The sequence below is a fragment of the Cydia amplana genome, chromosome 1, assembly GCF_948474715.1.
Source record: "Cydia amplana chromosome 1, ilCydAmpl1.1, whole genome shotgun sequence".
In the NCBI taxonomy this organism is placed as follows: Eukaryota; Metazoa; Arthropoda; class Insecta; order Lepidoptera; family Tortricidae; genus Cydia; species Cydia amplana.
In genome coordinates, this window is record NC_086069.1 from 10,914,514 (window position 1) to 10,935,361 (window position 20,848).

Here is a 20,848-nt window from a genome sequence, read left to right on the forward strand (position 1 = left end):
TGTCTGTCCGTCCGTATGTCACAGCCACTTTTCTCCGAAACTATAAGAACTATACTGTTGAAACATGGTAAGTAGATGTATTATGTAAACCGCATTAAGATTTTCACACAAAAATAGAAAAAAAAAACAATAAATTTTTGGGGTTCCCCATACTTCGAACTGAAACTCAAAAATTTTTTTTTCATCAAACCCATACTATCCATAGATACCCCCGCAATACGTGTGGGGTATCTATGGATAGGTCTTCAAAAATGATATTGAGGTTTCTAATATCATTTTTTTTCTAAACTGAATAGTTTGCGCGAGAGACACTTCCAAAGTGGTAAAATGTGTGTCCCCCCCCCCTGTAACTTCAAAAATAAGAGAATGATAAAACTAAAAAAAATATATGATGTACATTACCATGTAAACTTCCACCGAAAATTGGTTTGAACGAGATCTAGTAAGTAGTTTTTTTTTATACGTCATAAATCGCCTAAATACGGAACCCTTCATGGGCGAGTCCGACTCGCACTTGGCCGCTTTTTTTAATCGAAGGGTGGAGAGTGCTGTCGATTCTGAGTAGAATGAGCCCAAGAATGTCCAGATTTTAAAGAATCAGGTTTTCGATATTTATTTTAGAAAAAGCCCATTAAGGTTATTTTTTTTAAATTGTGTTTCTGTAAGATCATTATAAAAATGACTAGGCTCTAGTGTTAACCTTAGTAATTGGAGTGTGCTTCATTACTAAAAATATAGCAGGTCAAGCAAATCTTGTCAGTAAAAAAAGGCGCGAAATTCAAATTTTCTATGGGACGATATCCCTTCGCGCCTACATTTTTCATATTTGCCGCCTTTTTCTACTGTCAAGATCTGGTTGACCAAGTATAAAAACACATTTTAGGTTTCCATACTCAATGATTTAATATATGTAAGTATAGTAGTTAAACAGCGGTTTCGACGATCCAGTTAGTGTACTTTGCGACGTTGGTGCTAACACCTGGGTACGTCTCATTGGCGCAGCCATGGCCCCACGACACGATTCCCACCAAGATGTTCAATCCAGTCGCGTCCTTGTAGTACAGCGGGCCGCCAGAATCACCCTGGCAGGCGTCGCGACCTCCCACGTCCAAGAGACCAGCGCAGATCATGTTCTCAGTAACTACTTGAGGTGGATTCAGAGTGAGGTACCGCTCGGCGCATAGTTCAGTGTTGATGGTGTATATAGTGACGTCTTGGAGAACGCTGGACGCAGAACCTTGTTGCTGTTGGAAGAATAGATACATATTATGAGTAATGAGAGTAAGGGGAAGTAGGTATTATTAAATAAGAACTCTCTCTTTGCTTATTCCTAATGTAGTAATCCCGATTTATATAAAATACCTCAATTAGATAAAGCAGCGTGCGATATAATACATATTATACTAATCACGTTTTAAAGAAAAGTTGAAGTTGAACAAGTTGACAGAACAAAATGATGATTTGTCTCGTCTTACTGCAGCACATGCTAGAGTTGCCATTGAGAAATATAGCCATGACCATATACTAACCGCAGTGGTGCCCCAGCCGGCATGGATAACGGGCACGTTGGCAGGCAGCACTGTTTCAGGGGACGCTATGGTGGTCGCCTGGACGACAGGCGTGTACACTAGCGACTCGATCACCCGCACCACACTGATGTCGCCATCGTACCCGAATAAATGGCGGTACGTGGGGTGGTTGATGGCCGTCTCGACGTAGCTGATGACGCCACCGGTGTTTCTGTAGGTGCTGCCGGCGCGGATGCGGCGGAGCCTTGGAGAGTAGAGCCTGTAAAGAATATACAAAGGTGTGAGTGGCTATTTTCAGAAATAAATCCTGTGGCGCGACCCCATGCTATACCGTCCGTTACAAGCACAACATTTGTCAGCAAGTATTGGTTAACAAATATGTATATATAGATGACGAAGAATCTATAGATCTAATAGAATGAACGTCTAGCTAGAGGACACTTTCAAATTAAATCTAAGCATATTGTAAAAAGAGAAAAGTAAATGAAATATTTACCTACCCAGTGAAAAAAAGATCCGTTCTCGTGAGTAAGTAAATAACATTTAAAAAATTGGACCAGGAAACCGATTGATTTTGTGACCCAAAAATAAGAATGCATGAGAGCAAGCATATGCCTACAGGTCCCTTTGCCTCAATGCGGCCGAAGACGAGACCGAAAACATTGAGGATGACGATTATGCAACGAAATTGTACCATGATTATAGCCTCTAGCTCAAGACACCGGTACTGGGACTTGAAGAACATAATTATCGGTACGTTATTAAACTTATTAACCATTGGAGAAAGCATACGTTAAACAGTGGACATCTTTTGATTGGTATTATTTCTTTGGATGGTTATTAATATTCATACTTACAGTCCATCATAACAATGAGCAGCGGTTAGCACGTATCTGGTGGTGAGGACGTTGGCGCCGCAGCTCTGGCTCCAGACGCCAGTGATGATGCCCAAGGTCTCCGACTGCACTATCCAGGGGTAGTCCTGGATCGTGGTGGGATTGCCGCCCACGATGCGGTCAGGTGACGCCGCTGCGGCAGCTGGTGTGACGAGACCATTGGTTATAATTTTCACAAGTAGGTACGGATGTGAAACACAGATTCGTATACAGATAGTACTTATATGTATACGAATTGGTACGTAATTAAGATTTATACCTATCGCGTCGAATGATTACATTTCTATATGAATGAATGTAAAAATGTCTAGAAACATTTTACGTGACAGCTACTCCATATAAAAACGAACTATCATGTGATCATAATTTGTCGCTAGAGCTGCAGTAGTGGAACGTCAAGGTCGAAAATAATATATATAGAAACTAATCAGGTAAGATTTCTATGCATATTAACTAAAACAAAATTAAATTAAAATGTAAAAAAAATATTTACTAAAATATACAATTAATACATTTTTGTGCAATAAAGTGAGTGAGATTCAATAAAACCTATGATTTTCTATTCCTAATTAAAGTAAAAATATGGATGAGATAGGCGGAATAACATACCCACGAAGAGCGCCAGGGACAAAATTACACGCGACGCCATAATATTGCCTCACCGAATACTAGATTCAAAGTCAATGTAACTCTTATTTATAACTTTCTTTATCTGGTAATTAATAATCTATATAGCTCCCATTCAATTTAAACAATTCCAGATATATAGATGTACAGATAGAGATTAGGTATTTGTTTCATTCGAAAACATACGCGAGCTATCCTGAGCATACAGAGGGCCTACCGCAAAAATTTAATAGCGAAATTTCGTTATCTGCCTCTCAATCACACGTGCCGATTCGAGCGATAGAGAGGCAGATAGGTAACGAAATTTTCGATTATCGATTTTCGCGGTAGACCCTTTGGAGCCTAATGAAATTGTAATAACGTTTTAATCGAGGTCAACCCGTTTGACATTAGGCTTTTAAACTTACAATCTTATCCTTAACACTGTAGTAAATAGTAATAAATCGATAAAGTACCGCTACTAATTTAATCCTTATCTGTATCTTTGGACGGGGGCTTTAAACTGCGAAACTAACACTAAGTATAGGTTATAAAAGAGATTTGAAATGTCATTTTTAGATAAGTGAAAATTAACGAAATTAAAAAGGACTTTATTAACCATTGAGTTTAGCGAGGAAGCGTGCGACTTTAAATCCGGAGGTCGCGGGTTCAAACCCCGGCTCGTATCAATGAGTTTTCGGAACTTATGTAAGAAATATCATTTGATATTTACCAGTTGCTTTTCGGTGAAGGAAAACATCGTGAGGAAACCGGACTAATCCTAATAAGGTTAGTTCGATAGTAAGGTCGATTTAACACATAGGTACTTAGGTAATGAAGGAAGGAAAGACAAAATTCAAGTCGTTCACAAGCAATAAAATAAAAAGTAAAAATACAAAAAACTCGACAACTTAACATGTTATTTAAAAAAATACATATAATGTCGTTTGAAATAATGAAGTCGGTTGAAATTAAATAAGACACACATTGGCTTACGCTTTTTATCACTTTGTTATTTAAATGAGAACAAAGAAAAAGCTCAGATAAACTGTTCACAACGGAGCAGCATTGTCTTAGCCTGGCTAATTAAACGTTAGATATAAAAAACAAAGAAGCAAACAAAGGCTGAGATAAAAATAAATGATCTTAGGTCTATTTGTTTAGCTTCTAAGGAGTTAAGAAAGTTCAGGATTATTTATCGAGTCTTTGCCTGCAGTACCCACTTTTCCTGTTTCCTTTTTAATTTCATATGAAATTATTCGTTTCTGTTTGTAAAAATTTTTGGGATGTTGGTGGTGTCATTACCTTCCTTACCGTCGTTGGAACCTTGGTCCTAGGAGCCACGGTTCTGAAGATACGATTTTTAAATGTTTTTCCAAAATTACCCACAATATTCGAAGCCCCATAACTTCTTTCTTCTCTAAAGCGGTTAAATATGAGACGAATATAATTGGGCATGTCATGAAAAATATTATACATATGTATTTAGGTACCTAATGTATAGGTATGCCTGCGATGAAACGACACGATTACGCGACGCAACGCAACAGTGGGGCTGGGTCTTTAAGCAAACCTCAAACATGTTGTTACAAAAAAGAAAAAAAGACTTACTGCGTAGCAAAAAAAGTCAAGCCTGAGTGGGTTTTAAGGGCAAACATTGTAAAAAAAATGTGTTATGGTACGTAACCCACGCGTTCAATTCGCACATGGGTCGGTTTATTAAAATAACTCATGTTATTTTATCATTATAAGCCGAAAGAAATACCTTTTCGATTGAAATATATTATTTAGGTTATTAAAAAAATGCGATGCCCTACGAACCGTGTCACTGATAAAGATAGGGAAGAATATACCTACCGATACACCTGAAACATTTTTATATGAGTGTTGGATTTATCTATCGACTTGTTATGCTATAAACAGAAGTTAAAAGCTCTGGAAGAGAAAAATTTACTTTGTAAATAATTTTAATTAACTACAAAAGATTAATAAAACAATGTATTACATAAAACTCTTACATTTGAAGGTAAAAGACAAACTGCCGTATTTGAACTTCAAGATATTCACAAGAGACGACACGTACTAGATCCATTCTAGATACGTTATAGTTTAGATTTCAACTAGTTCTCTTTTGCAGCGCAATTCGAGCAACCAATGTCACTTTTACGATAAATCGTGTTAGATATCTATTAGATGTGCATTAGATCTCTAAGTAATATCTTGTGGAAATCGTTCAAGAGTATCTCCAGAATCGCGGAAATGTCAAATTTGACAGGTTAGATCTTAAACATATCGTTATCGTATCTTGGCGATGTCTAAAAGATATCTAATAGATGTCTATTACAAAATCCGAATCGGGCCCAAAGACACAAAACTCATGAACAAAAATCTACTTTGTAATAACCCTAAATGGCGGAGAGAGCATAAATCATGTTATAAACAGATTTACCAGAGAAGTTGACGTATAACGCGGAACTCGCAGCGCAGAACTGAATTATGCATGCATGTTTCCTTCGGCGCCTGAAGCTACCAAACAATTTAGTTCGAACTTTGTAATTTATTTCAAGGTTCATTCTATTGTGTTGCTTATATATTCGAGATTTAAAATGAAATGTGAGCTGGCGATTGGACTAACAAAGACTGGCATGTTAAATGACTAAACTAAATTAAATTAATGACACCTATTTACTTAATTTTTTTTTTTTAAATTTAAAAATTAAAATTTTAACTGTTTATTTTTCTATAGTATAACATTACAATTACTTAGTACTAATCTTACATTTTTAAGATTATATGAACTAAGGGACATGGGGAGCAACCCCTATGAAATTATTGCATTATTAAATATTTTACATGCTACTGAGTCTTTTTACATTTATCTCTATCAGTGCCATTTTAACAATAGCCTTGATATTACTAGGTTTCTTATTTATGTTTTCAATTACATCACTGGGAAAGCTGTTTAGAGCTTTAGGGATGCAAGAGGACCAAATTCTATTACCATATTCATTATTATTTTTAGTAGTCATCATAAAATTAGGTTCATTGGGTAGACTGCGAAGGTTATTTGGCCTATTATATCTATTCAGCTCTCCTAGACAATGCTTATATTCTAGGATTACAGCCAGTTTAGCCTTATCATATACACTTAGCACTCTGCAATAATTAAACAAGTTTTCATAATTATATCTGAATTGTTGTTTTATTTTTAGTTACTTACCTAAATAGTTTTTCTCCGAACTAAGTAACGAAATGAGCAGAGGTTGTTTTCAATAACAACTAAGGCAAATAACTTAATATTTATTAAAATAAATAAAGGTAAAACTTTTACAAGACTAAATTTTTTTATTAGGTAATTATATCTATCACAACATTAGATTCGCGAATCTTGGATCTTTCGGTATTGACGAGTTTCTATTTGACTTTGATCACACAAAAATTTTTTTGGGCTTTAAGATATTAATAAGAACGATATTATTTTTAAGAGAATGATATGAAATAAATTAAGGTGACGTTGTAATGTCTCTGTTCCTAGCTAATTATAGTTTGAGAGTAACCTAACCTAACCTACCTGTTCGGTAAGAGAAAAGTCGTGGAAAGTATGGGGCCCAATACATTCCACGACTCTTCTCTTACCGAACAGCCTCTAACAAATATTACAAAACAGCCTTTGTCTTGTCTTAGTTCAGTAGGTACCTATTCATGTCGCATAGAATTTAAAATATTTTAATTTTCCTCTTTATTTTTAATCATATTACTATAATTTTCTTATTTTTTTATGTTTGAAGCCTACTTCAAAAGGTCTAGACTTAGTCCCTAGCTGGCCCGGGTCGATCAATAGCTCCCACGCATCCCACGCATGCGTCGTGCTCACGGGACCCAAACCAGGAGAGACCAGGCTACACAACACCGCCGATTTACACCTCAAATAAACCAACTATCCATACTTTCCTCGAGAAAATGAGTCCAGATCCTGAAACTGAAGGTATTTATAAAAACTTTATTATATTTGTGACGTATTTAATGCGTTTACACATAGTGTTTACTGTGACAATGTTGTATACGTAGGCGGCAAATTTTGGAACTAATGTTTTCGATACAGAATTGTGTGGGTCGTATTCATGAAGCGCTTTTCTCAAGTGTAAGAACAAAATTGTTGTGCTCGGGGAAGAAATGTGAAGAGGTTATGTTGTAAAAAGTTAGGTTATCATTTATTGTATTAGGTGGGTCGCAATAGGTGGGTTTCCTTAGTTATTTACATTACCTCCAAATCCGAATAACACAAATACAATCTCCTCATTCCTATCTAATATAAAATAACTGGTTTTGATTGCATTTAAACTGCAGATATATCCTTAAGATTATGAGACTTTTTCACTTGAGATCGATTTGCCTTATTTAATTTTCGGATGGAAACTGCAGCTGCGTTACTGGTGCGGCTTTACTGCTGTGAAATTTAGGTCATTGTTAATTTACTTGACACAATGAGGGACGTTCTAAGCCGCATTACCTAATAAGTACTGCCGCGATTTGAACGTTTAATCCGTCACTAATTATATCAAGGGAATTGACTGCGACAGAGCCATGCTATACTTAATGCTAAACTAATAGTCTTCGACTATTTTATTATGACTATTATATTTATTGATTTATTATCTAAGGAGCAAATACTGACCAAAAATGACTGATTGTGAGATAGGTATACATATTACCAATTGCAAAATAGCTATAATTTATTTATTTTGTTTCAGCGTCCGAGGACATGCTAGAATCAATAGACGAACTGAAAGAACGGCTGTCCTCCATGAAGCGGCTGATGGAGGAGCGCAAGGCCGCCGGCACAGGCACCAAGGACCTGTTCCAAGGCCACGCGGCCAGCCTGCAGGGCACCAACATGATCGACGGCAACTTCCTGAGCTTCGTGTTCGGAGGCTCGCTGGTTGTCATCCTCAGTGTATCCGTGTACGCCTTCTACAACTTGTATCATGCTGTTCTTAAGAAGTTCCCCTCTACTCATACGGAGTTGTAATGGACTGTGTGCGATATAGATAAGGGTGGTTTTTAATGCGCGAGTGAGGTATTATAATGTAAGGTCTTCTTGAATAAATCTCTTTTTTATTTTTGTGTTACTCATTTGCTAGGGGCGCACATATAAATAGCGGCTAATTATCTAACATCTCTTACAGGCGTATTATGATTTTAGTAACATATTTTATGGTTGAAGAAACGGAGCCACTGTCGCCGACAGTTTTAGTAACACTAGGTTAAACTATCAATGTTTAGGTACTGCAAAGTATAAAACCTATGACATCTGACAGCTCATGCCAGAAGCTCTACCGCGAAAAATGAAAATTGACATTTCTGTATCTGCGTCTCCTTCACTCGAATATGCAAGAGCGATAGAGAGGCAGATAGCGAAATTTCGTTTTTCGTGGCAGGCCCTCAGCCAATGGTTTAAATTTTTACCGTAGCGAGCGTTTCAGCTTTCCCCACCACCCGCTTTGAACGCAGAGAATAGTTCGATATCAAGTACGAGTAACAAGCCAAATTCGTCAGTATAGTTTGCAAATGAGTCATTTGAAATGACACTTCATTTCGAATAAAACGTCAACTCGGCTGATAGAGTCAGGCCAAGATAAGTCTGCAACGATTTTGATAGCAAACGTAGCGCAAGTGTTATTTTAAACATCAAACTTCTATGAAATTATTACGTATAAATAACACTTGCACTGCGTGTGCTATCAAAATCGTTGCAGACTTAGGTAACTCGGTCTAACTCTATTAGAATAGAGGGCAAATCAAATTGGTTTCTTTTTCAGAAGTGTTCCAAACAGGTCGTAATTTGCGGTTTTAAAGCGTATCATTAAAGATATATGTGTAGATAAATGGTTTTATTACGAAATAATGCATATTAAAAATATACTTATTCAAATAACGTGTTCTCAACCTTCCGCGCTCAGAAACTATCGCATCAAATTGAAATTGATGCCATTATCAATAAGCCACCTCGACCCTATTAAATGTAAAATCATATTTATAGGAAAGTTAACCCTCATTTATGTTGGATAATATTGAGTATATGGCGTCTAAAGTATAAACTATTATGGCACGTGTACCTAATGCTGAAATATCATCTTCAAGTTAGCTTGAAGTTAGCTTATGTTATGCTCCCTGTAATAACAGCTCAGACTAATTTCAAATTCAAGTGTTGAAGGCTCTATCAAAACCAATCTCAGCACATGACAATTCAAACTCAGCGTCAAGCGTTTAAGGTCTAATTTAGCTGAACAACTACTGAAAATAACTGCCCAGTTTCTCGTTTAAATTAGGACTGTAGTAGCATGACATTAGAGTTGAGAATAGTGTAGCGATGATAAAGCAAAATGGAGGTCAGCAGTTGCATAATGCAGTTTGCAAATTGCTCTAAACGCGTGCCAGGTTAGCGTTTTGTCCGGGAATACGTGTACCTAAGATAGATTTAAATGTTTGTCTTAGTAAATAGGAAAGTTCTTCAGTCAAATTTGAAATTCATGAAAGTGCAAGTATTTGCGTTAGTATGTCCCAAAGATTGATCGTATAACACACGTAGGTACAGTCTAATAAGAAAAACTTACGTCCTCGAGTTACGTCATATACTGTTTTGTGAGAACTTGTCAAACGTCAACTTCTGACAATCAGAACTACCGCATAATGATTGGATCTTTACAGCGCCATCTACACTGTAAAATTGGAAGCACGTAGTTAATTTGTATATTCATAAGTTGTCCATAGCATAGCCTCATAAAGCCTCGCTCGCTTGATGTCTCGAGCTCAATTCGAGCTTACATTTTGATGTCAATATGATATTTATCTAAAATGATGTCAATTTGTTATCATTCGCCCGTGCGTTTCGTTCTTGCCTATACTTGTTGTTGACCAAAATGTTTTATTATTTAGATGAATATTTAAGTTCGAATTGGCTTTCTGAGTGGCGAAGGCGGGTAATGTATCTCGTCAAATATAGAAGACCACACTTTTATTTTGTATTGTTGTTGAGGTGAAAAGTTGTACTTGCAACACGAGACTAACGGCGCGATTCGGGAAATGAATTAGAGATTCATTAGATATGAAATAGTAAAGATATGTGACGTTCCACGGCAAAAGGTACCTTATAGCGGCTGCGCTTACGCTATTATTAACGCCGCTCCAATAATCAGCCGGGGCAATGGTACCTTTTTGCCGTGGAACGTCACATATCTTTACTATTTCATATCTAGTGAATCTCTAAATCATTTCCCGAATCGCGACGTAATATTTGCGCCTCGTGCCTTTGACGCGATTTTTTATATTTATATTCTTGGATTTATAAATCTTTCGCTTGTTATATAAATCGCACTCGTAGCAGAATATCACTTATATCATCATCATCATCATCTTAGCCTTCATCCCATATCCTAGGGTTTGGGATCGGCAGAAGATTACTTACAAAGAAAAAAAAAGTATGTGTAACTCAAAAATATACTTCCTGAGTCGATAACCAAATTATTATTAATTATCGTTGAAGATATGAGTACCTGCTTTGATTTTGTAGATAGATATAGCAGTCTTCGCTGTAAACATTTCAAAAGTTGTGTAAGTAATTTGTGTGCGGCATTAAATATTAAAGGAAAGTAATCTTTAATTTCAAATATAGGACACGAAATTTTAATATTGGATAAGCTTGAATGAAGTATAGTACATTATTGCAGAGGCCGGGAAAGGGCAATTCGTGGATGAGTTTCGATTTTGTCGGACGACGCGAAGCGGAGTCCGACAAAGAAGACGAATCCACGAATTGCTATTCCTGCCGAGGCATATATAGTGCTTTTCTCCAAACATGCGAGGAAATAAGGTAAAATAATAATTATTTAAGCATCAAGCATCACTCAAATCGAACCTTCACATCAAAAATGTCAAAAACAATTTCCCTCTTTAATACATTTTTTAAAGTTAAGGGTACAAACTTATTCTGCCAGTCAGTACCATTCAATATTCGTTCATTCAATATAATTGTGCAATATAGTTGGTCAAACCTATTTGTCAGTCAGTAAGAACTATACCGGTCCATCGTTTACTTTTGGGTGCTAGTAACTAGTGTAAGACAAAGATAGTATGATTCTCTCTGTCTATGTTTGAAATGAGAAAGTCCTTTGAAATATATAAGCTTTATGAACACGGATGAGATCCTTAAAAAAATATAAAAATAATCTTTGATTTTATTAAGCAGTATTCGCACGATCATACACGAGCACAACGGTCTTGTAAGAAAGAGACAAGTAAGGTCGTTTATCTTACTATCTCACTCTATCCTATAGCTTGAAATGATAGCTGATCGGGTCGTGTAGACGCGGCTCGCGGCTATAATAATTGGCTGTTTGCGTTTTTTATTTTTAAAAAGTAAAAAACACTACAGTAATAACTTATTACTGTAGTGTTTTTTTCATTCCCGTCCGCTAGAACAGGACAGCGATAGTTTGATTTTTTTTAATTAGAGTTTGACAATAACGAAGAACTTCCCGTACTATTTTTGCTACAATAAGGTGAACATTTCCGAGCATATTGGAGAAAAAGTAATTTAGATTCGAGGTCGAATCAATAACTGGAAATTGTTTAGACAGCATTAATATCGGGTTTTATTGAGATTGGAAGGCCTGCTGTGAGTTACTTTTTCCAATATTTTTTTAGATTGTATTGACAATCCTCCTACATCTGGCGCCCAACTCGAGGCCGTGCCGTGACGTCACAAGAGACATGGATGTATATACGACAGATAGTCAGATCCAGTTGTCAGGAGCTATAATGACGGCAGCGACTGTCAAGCGTTACGCCACAAGGAGGATGTGTGCCGCAAGAAGGAAGCAGCAGCACCGTGTAGCAACCCGAGGAACAGTGAAAGCTGAAGCGCTGCCACCAGCCACAGCCACTACCCCTACTGCTACGGAAACAAGAGCACCTTCACCGACGCAGCCCACCTTCGCGTACTATGGTTGTGGGATACCTGGTCCCACGCTGCCCACACACACTGAAGTTGTACCTGACACGATAACGGCTTATGTACGTTACGTAGGAACTAAGCCCTACCGGAGTGTCAGTCAAGCAAATACGGAAACCTATGCACAGTCTTACCGAAGACGGGGAGGGTTCCCCAAAAGACTACTCCTGAACCAGCAATCACGAGCGGACGTGGACGTCCGCCCAACGGCCTCAACGCAACAAAGACTTTCTGTCACCGCGCCGGGTCGTCTGCAGTTCCAGAGGGGGAGACTGTAACGCGAACTTTCCCAAATACATTAATACGCTATGTTTAGTTCGTATGATCTCTTACTAGATGGCGCTAGTAGTCCTCGATTTCGACGTAAACATTAGCGATATTTTATCTTTCCCGTAGTTTTAAAAATCAAAAAAATGACAAATTCTGTTTCATTTTGTTAAATAACAAAAAAAAAAGTTTAAATAAATGTTTTTACTGTCCGTACGCAGGTTAACTTTCCTCGTATTCGAAATGAAAAGTAGAGTGTTTAACTCGGGTGAAAGGCACCATTCTAGTCTTGGATTATTACCTCGTCAGAAATGGGTGTCTTTCATCCCTTGATGGTTAACAATCTATGTACTTATTCTTCTTTCTACAAGTATTTGGTTTGTAAATATGTATGTGAATCGATAACATAAATGTAAGGAATGCCGAGTAGGTATGTAAGATTATGTACAAAGGAAAACCTTTTCAGCGAAACGTGTACAAAACTAATTTAATAAAACGCAGAACTCCCTACGGGCCAAAAAATTATGTTACATTACTAACATGTCCAACAACAAACTGTAACTCATTAACACCGAAACGTATAGTTATCTCTGTCGGGCGCATTCATAAATTTCATGTGGGCGGTGGGTGGAAGAGGGACGGCGAATAGGGCGGGAAAGCGTGACGTGCTCCGAATAAAGTATGGCTCGATGGAAGCAGATGGCGTGTCAGAACGAGTGCGAATGGCTCGTGCCGCGGTGATTTTCATTAAGTATTTTCGTGGGTGTGCAGTACTAGGTAATTTCAGTACCTGTAAATATATAATATTATACTTAGTGTAAATATATATGTATTAACATTTATATAATCTTTAGTAGTAGTAGTAGTAAACTGTTTATTGTACAAAAATACATATTAAAAATAACAAAAAAAATAGTAAGAAGTCGAAATAGAGTCGACTCGAATAGAGTCGAGAGTAGTAGTAGTAGATTTTTTGTGATGTCTGTAATATTCCCCTTTAAGGTCGTTTTATATCTACAGACATTGTGCGTGCCAGACACGTGCCGTGCAATACTATAGACAGTCCCGGCCCGAGCCCTTAATCAGGGTAGAGCGAAATCGGGTTTTGGCGCCCTTCGTTGAAGTTTTCAAGCGTATTTTCCACCCTCCCCCCACCCCTCGCCGCACTTGCGTCTTTTAAAACTTTTTTTCTTATTTGCCATTTTGGCGCCCCCCTTGCTATCCGGCGCCTAGAGCGGCCGCTCCACTCGCTCTACCCTAGATCCGGCCCTGACTATAGAGTTGTCTGTCGGCGGCTGCGCAGCCGTGTGCCTAACGATAGATTTGAATACGTTAACATTAGACACTGTATAGAAGAATCACCACATCTTCGTCTACCACGGCACGTGTCTGGCACACTCCATTTCTGTAGATATAAATCGACGCTTATGGCTTTCCGCATTATGTATATTATATATTCTCGTAAGTTTTTGTTGATAAATGTGTTAGAATGATTCGATATCCATTAAATATTGAACACAGTACAGGAGGTCGGAGTGGTATACCTTTTTCTGTGCCTAATATGAATTAAACAGGTGTAAATACCACGAATACAAAAGGTACGAAAGCGCAGCCTGAAACCGTAAACAGATCGAAATAAGTACCGAAAGCACTTGTAACGAATAAAAAAGTTACTAAAAAGCTGTATGAAATCGTGGAAAAAGTACTGAAAATACTCGGAGCGCTGAAATGGGCGCGTCTCTACGCCAAGAAAGTAACAGGTAAAGGTACCGGGTTCTGTCGGTTGCAGTCGCGCTCCGCAGCCCCAGCGAGAGGACGTGCGGCCGGGAAACACCCTTGTTTATGACATAAACTGTGTTTGCTCTCTGGTGTCTTCGTCGAAAACATACAGGTTAGTCATTTTGTTCTTGTTTTACTTTAATTAATGTTTGCTTAAATATTTTTTTACCTTCCATGTTAAAGGACACAGACGTATTAAAAATGAATATGTTTCAACAATGGCTTTATGGCGCAACATTTGTTAATAGTTTAATTAAAACCACATTAACACCACTGAATTAAGCACATTCAGCGTTTTATCATGTAGCAACATGTTTGAATCTAATGTAATAATAATTATATTTCCGCAGCGCCAAGTATTTACACAGAAAATGCGAAATACTTAAGCAGAAATACCTTTTTCACATGAAATAGACCGTTTTCCCGAACAGCCAATAAGGTTCAAAGGCCGTAGCGCTTTTAACATTTAATCCGTCGGTACAAAGGCGTTCCCCGCGCTTCCCGGTACAAAGAAACTGTTGCTTTACTCAACAAGTAGACTTTTACGCTTATACCCGATACAAAGAGTTCTTTGTGTCTGAAACAGCCGTAGCAATCAGGATTTTGTTAAGGCAGCTACCACAATCATTTTCTGAAATGTTAGCATTAAAATATATCGGTATTCTGTATTTCTCTAAGATTCCCACGTACTGTCTCTCTTGGAATGCTAATTTCTTGAAATAAATATATTTTGAATTAAAATTAGGCAAGGTATTTAATATGAATTTTTCTTCATGAACAATTTAAAGCATTATTATTTTACCAAACTCACTAATATTGGCTATTTAAATACAGCTTTTTTCCATAGAGAGCTAAGGATGAGTTAGGAGCCCTGCAGTTCCATTCTCGATTTGTCAGTATTTACAAATGGCAACCTTTCTGAATCCCGGAACATCTCTTACTCTTTGTTATATGACACACGGATCCGTCGGCACTTAATCGAGTTTTTCAGCACTCATACCTACACGGTTCAAAAAATGTAAGACTCCATCCGAGTCATTCCCTTGTTAGAATGGTTTCTCACCAAAGTTCACATTTACGCACATTCTTAGTACTTACAGTAATTTTTTCGTAAATTCGCCAATAAGCAGCAACTAAGGAACGCACTCGGCATTAGTAACGCTTCAAGAATGGCGCTGCTATAGATAGGTATGTATGTAACTAATAAAAATACATCATTAATTGGGAATTTTTAATCATGAAAATGTAAGATGACGAAAACTCCTGCATCTGTTCTTTGCGGTAAAGCTTGAAATGCTTGTATTTTATGATAGGTACCTATTATTTACGCTTTGTTAATTTATCACTTGAGCTTTCCATTTTCAGTAGGTACATCAACATTGTATTTATGAACTTAACAATGCTAGGCTCAATTTATAAATTTATAGAATTCTCCATTGCTTGATTGTGTCGAACCAAGGGCAAAGTTTATTTCGAACAATCAGCTTATTAATGGATTACGAATAACTATTGAAATACCTAATGTTAGTGAGTTTGACGAAAAATAATAACTTCAGAGAAAAAATATGACAGCCTTGTTTAGTTAGGCAATTTTACATTTTAAGTAGAGAACTCTCACAGCTTAGTAGAAATCAATCTCTGGGATATTTAGGTATAAGTTTAACCCGTGGAGTGCCCCAAAATTACCGTAGTATGGAACTCCTAATACTAGTTACTGGCACACGTGTCTTGTTAGGGCGCTCCACGGGTTAAGACACTAAGCGCCACTTGCACCATCCCACTAACCCGGGGTTAACCTGTTAAACTGTTAACCCAGTGTCAAATTGTACCGGTAACCACGGTAACTCCAGCTCTATATTACTGGTTAACGCCGGGTTAATGAATGTTGTAAGAGGCCCTAAATATCACGACACTTGCCTTATGTATCGACATAAGTACTTACTAATAAATAGGTACTCTAGAATACTTCTGTATTAATCAGATTTGGCGATGTTGGATAATTTCGGTACTAATTATTTATTTAGTAACTTTATTAGTATGGAATTCTACAAAATACTTACTTGACTCTTAATTCAAGAGTCTTGAATCATTACCTAACTAAATAATGACTTAAATACGGCGAGCTATGAAGCGGCCGTGACTCAGTTTAATATACACTTTAATACGTATAACTAGTATCGGATTGTCCGTTTTCTATCTGTAAAGTGTAATTAAGGACGGGCCTTTAATAAAAAACACCTCGCTCAACTCGTTTTTATACGGCATAACATTTTCTCTTTTGTAATGGATTAAATTATGATAAATTCATTAGATATTTAATTAGAGAGATAAGGTACTCAGTTACGATGAAAGAATTCTGTGTTTCATTGCTGAAGAAATAACCTGGTACCTAATGCAATTTTTTTATCGATATAACTAGGGATTTAGCTTGGAAGTATATGAATACTTTTTCAATATTATACTCTTTGCATTTGTCCGATTAAGTATTAAGATTAACTAACAACTGAATTGCGATTTTTTAACAAATGCGATACTCCACATTTTAGCGTCAATTTACAATTTTTTCCTTTATTATAAAATTGAATTGCGTTCTAAAACGAAAAAAAAGTGAAACTCGTGTTCGACCAAAAACCTGATACCAACAATCATCACACAAAATAAACCATACGCGCAAATACACACATATTCGAACATCAAGGCCCGCGGGGCCGCAAAACAATGATTTTGCATACAAATTGCTATAGGTATTGTTTCCACAAACAACATGCTTGGTTTACTTTCAATTAATTAGCTTCAGCGTATGTGTGCGCAGTCTGTAGCGTGCTAAAAATCATGCTAATCATATAAATGGGGCAGTTAGATCGACTGTCGCAACACAACTTAAACAACTTTTAAGAATGGCAAAATTATACAATCATATCCCAGGCTCTTCGGGAGTTGACATATTTAACGATAGACCTGAACAGTTTAAACGGAAGGTTATGAAATATGTCGGCTCACAGATGCCATAAGATACCGAGTCGTAAAATGTATGGAATCCAATACATTCTACGACTCTTCTCTTCTCTCTCCGCACAGGCTCCATATAACTATATTATATAAGTATATGTAGTTAATAATTGTCATCGACTAAAGTATTTAACATCATCCTAGTTTGTCAAGTACTAGCATTAGTAAAGTCAATGTAATGTACCGGTACTCATATAACCATAAGTTTAAGTTTACTGTATGTGTACACAGGTACAAGACACTTACATAAGTTGTGGTTACCTATAATTAGAGAAGCATCAGTCATGATTGTTGAATAGATTTATAGCATGTAAGATGTAATCTGTTGGTAATCCTAAATAAAGAAAAGAAAATAAAATAAAGAATAAAGAACTCTGTTGGTAAAAAAATTGCGCGGTGTTTTTCTACTATAGCTGAATTTTACGATTAAAATTTGTTTATTCATTTTCACATACCTAGTTGACATTTTAAAAATCAGCTTCATGCAGCCTTCAACCATTCAGTAGATGACCGTAATAACTTCTTACTAACCACTTCAGTTATACAGGAGACCGACAGATGAAACATGAGTGCATAAGTCCAAATTCGATCCAAGTAAAATAGAATAAATTTAGATTAGGCCAAGTAACTCTCTGCTGTTAGATTTAACATGGAATGGAAATCCTAAGAAGTGACCAATACGATGTGTTAAACCTTGAATAGGTTCTTCTAACATCTGAAACTTTTACTACATACGTAGTAGTCGTATTTTTAAATTACATAAAGATCTACAGGTTTTTGTCAATACTGAGTTCTTGTGTTTAATATTAAAAAGGTTTTCAAAAAAATTATAAGCATGGCATCCATGGGTAATACCAGATTATTCACAGTCAAGGCAAGCTTTTGCCGTTTAACTTTAATTTATAGGCTGGTTTTATTGCAAAAGTTTATTTATTAATGGCGGTACGTGTTCTATTATTCAGATAATCTAAGTATGTGTCTAAAAATTAATGTTAAATGTATTTGCTTTAAGAAGATAAATTCGTTTAAATAGCTGTAGGTAATCAATTATTGTAGCAATAAATGTGTACTCATCCTAGATTTTGTGCCCCGAAAGCTGTTGTCTACTAGTAGTAGAAAATTCCCGACAATATTACTGCCCTGTGTATTTAAATTATCGTGAATATTGAAATAATATTTAATAATTTAACATACCATACCATAATTAGCATATACAATAGGTAGTGCTTATCATAATCCCTCATAAATTAAATAAGTAGGTCCCTTTAAAGTTTACAGTTTACAGTTAGTATTTGATGGTTGTGTTGTGAACATTTTTGTGTTTCACTTAGTGGCAACATTTGTTTGAAACCCTCGTAAAGACCAATTTTGGAATCTTTCGCTTGCTCGGGTATCAGTATTAGCATGAGCGGTTAAACAAAAACTTTGCCCCCTTGTAAAACAAAAACGATTTCCTTTATAACATAACCTAACCTTTAGGTACAAAAAACTTTTACATCACATATTTTTATTTTCATCTTCACCATTTTTTCTTTCACGGCATGACCAAAATATGTTGTTTAAAATAGGCTTCACAAAGTTTAGATCACGATAGGAGAGCGATGTTTGAAAATAAACACAAAAAGATTCGTTTTAATTTATCATGAATGCTTCTTGGTAGAACATGACTTAATTTAGAAAAACTTCAAAAATTGTTATATAAATAGCGTCAAACTTAACAAAAAAAAGCTAAGGATTCCTTAGGAATTTTTCTCCTCCTCTCAACTTAAACTGCGTAAATAACTTATTTAAATTTATCTACACGTAACATTAACGCCAACCACAGATAAAATCTTTGGTAACTATAAGCAGCATGCTCGTAATCATAAGACACACTAGATTTACCTAGTTTTGAGCACCACTACTGGTCTAATCATAGGTATAGTATACAGGATTATACTATTTATTCAACAAAGCACAGTCTGGTCTGGTCTGACCTTTGGCTTGTGGTCAAGACTGTCGTGTTCGGAATGTTGAATGAAGTCCAATATTAAGCCTGTACATATGTATCTGGGTCAGACCGGGTCGTCTTCAATTGTATAACGACTATAATTTAATTACATTAAAGAATCACAGAATTCAATTAAGCGTGCAAACATAGGTTAAAATAAACTTGAAGTAAGCCAACATTGTTATACAAGTACCTGGACACTATCTACTAATGGATTGTAATAGTAAAATGTTAAAATACACATAACATCACGTTATTCAGTCGGACCACAAAAATCAATGTTAAAAAAGCTTTTCACGTAGATTGGGTACAACAAACTTACACTAATATTATAATTACTCTAACGACCTTTTATATAATGCCGGTGATAGCACTTCATAAACTTAATTGTGACACGCGGAAAATAGAACCATGAAACATAGACGCGCATATTGGTGTGCTTGTATACAGGGAATTATTTATCTAATCATAATTTTGACTCTTGGGTGATGGTTCGTAAGTCGGTAGTAAAAGTGTATACCGGAGCTTGTGACATCAGTTCCTCGGAACATGTGTAGATATGTATTTACGAAATATTATTAAATATTTACCAGCAGGATTGCAGTTAAGGAAAATTGTGAGAAAACCGAACCAATCTGGACAAAATCTAGTTTCCGCTCTGGATTGGAATTTGCGTGCATGTGGGAAAGCTTCGATCCAAGTTCAAATTTGTTACCCCACGTCCCGACAGCGACACTGAGCTTTTATACCTCCCGTAGTTTTAAGCTCATTGCCCCTCGACATAGAACAGCTTTGACAGCACTGTTTATTAACATGCTCAGTCAAATTCGTCATCAACCAGGGTTAAAATAAAATTTCATTTTGATATATTTTTTAGATATGACATAATGTGATTAATGTATCCACGCCAAATGTTTTAGTTATCAATGACACTGGCGATATCTAATATTTTCATATTTTCCTTCACATGTTGGTAAATCATGCGCAACGGATCCTTTCCATTTAGTACTAAATTGTAGCGCAGACTACAAAGAGCGGCTAATTTTCTATCACCACACGCTGACGAGGGTCGACAGGCTGATCCCGCTGCTGGCGGCGAATAATTATTTATTGTAGCCGTTTGTAACACAAGCAAGGCGCGGCAAAACCAGACTCGCATTAAACATCATCTAACATACAACTGGACCGTTGCCTGATAGGTCTAATCCACTATTTGTCATTAAGCGACAAAAATACGTCAGGTTAATGTCATGCGAACAATGTTAGCTTTTCATTTTATTTGTTTGCTAAAGCTTCTAATTTACCATCATCATATCAGCCTTTTATCGCCCACTGCTGAGCATCGGCTTCTCTTCTCTCTAATCTACCTGTCAACCATTAACATTTGCTGCAAAAATAAATATACAATTGTATCCGAGAAGTTTCTGTTTATGGGATATGAATCACAATGTTGCTAACTATGATGTTAGAAACAAATGTAAATTGAGTTTTTTTTAGAGATATAATATTTTATTATTCGTTTTATTTGCAATTATGGTCTTATTGTTAGATAATTTCATAGAATAGTTCAAATAGTTAGTAAGTAGTTTATAAATTGCGTACTGTAAGTAAATAAAAATGTCGGTATAATTATTTCTAATTTCAAACCCTATGATTATTGAACTGCTGAACTTTTCGTCCGCTGTTTTATTTCTGAACCAGACATGCTATTGATCAATATCTATTTTTGTTCTAAGTCTAGACAACTACTTGACTTTGGTTT

General features: G+C 36.4%; 3 protein-coding genes across 3 annotated transcripts in view; 2 read left to right on the plus strand and 1 right to left on the minus strand.

The window, feature by feature from the left end:
- Positions 1-922: 922 nt before the first annotated feature.
- Positions 923-3,074, minus strand: LOC134653125 (trypsin, alkaline C-like). The gene is made up of 4 exons (XM_063508434.1): positions 3,035-3,074; positions 2,387-2,567; positions 1,530-1,788; positions 923-1,244 (listed from the first exon to the last, which is right to left on the minus strand). The coding sequence occupies exons 1-4, from the start codon at positions 3,072-3,074 to the stop codon at positions 924-926; spliced, it is 801 nt and encodes a 266-aa protein (XP_063364504.1). The 3' UTR covers position 923.
- Positions 3,075-6,839: 3,765 nt separating this feature from the next.
- LOC134653135 (uncharacterized) lies at positions 6,840-8,152 on the plus strand. The gene is made up of 2 exons (XM_063508446.1): positions 6,840-7,016; positions 7,783-8,152. Exons 1-2 carry the CDS (start codon positions 6,992-6,994, stop codon positions 8,058-8,060), a joined length of 303 nt encoding a protein of 100 aa, XP_063364516.1. The 5' UTR covers positions 6,840-6,991; the 3' UTR covers positions 8,061-8,152.
- Positions 8,153-14,056: 5,904 nt separating this feature from the next.
- LOC134648588 (IDLSRF-like peptide) overlaps positions 14,057-20,848 on the plus strand; it is a 103,196-nt gene continuing 96,404 nt past the window's right edge. Inside the window, exon 1 of the mRNA XM_063503074.1 lies at positions 14,057-14,199. The gene's annotated coding sequence lies outside the window, so the exon portion shown is untranslated. The remainder of the gene's footprint in view (positions 14,200-20,848) is intronic.

What these genes read in the sequence shown, in the direction of transcription:
- LOC134653125 (XM_063508434.1), bottom strand. Translation starts at nt 3,074, where the DNA reads ATGGCGTCGCGTGTAATTTTGTCCCTGGCGCTCTTCGTGG. An exon ending in GTCCCTGGCGCTCTTCGTGG is followed by an intron (nt 2,568 to 3,034) that starts GTATGTTATTCC and finishes TCGTCACACCAG; the next exon opens with CTGCCGCAGCGGCGTCACCT. An exon ending in CCGGCTGGGGCACCACTGCG is followed by an intron (nt 1,245 to 1,529) that starts GTTAGTATATGG and finishes TTCTTCCAACAG; the next exon opens with CAACAAGGTTCTGCGTCCAG.
- LOC134653135 (XM_063508446.1), top strand. Translation starts at nt 6,992, where the DNA reads ATGAGTCCAGATCCTGAAACTGAAG. An exon ending in TCCAGATCCTGAAACTGAAG is followed by an intron (nt 7,017 to 7,782) that starts GTATTTATAAAA and finishes ATTTTGTTTCAG; the next exon opens with CGTCCGAGGACATGCTAGAA.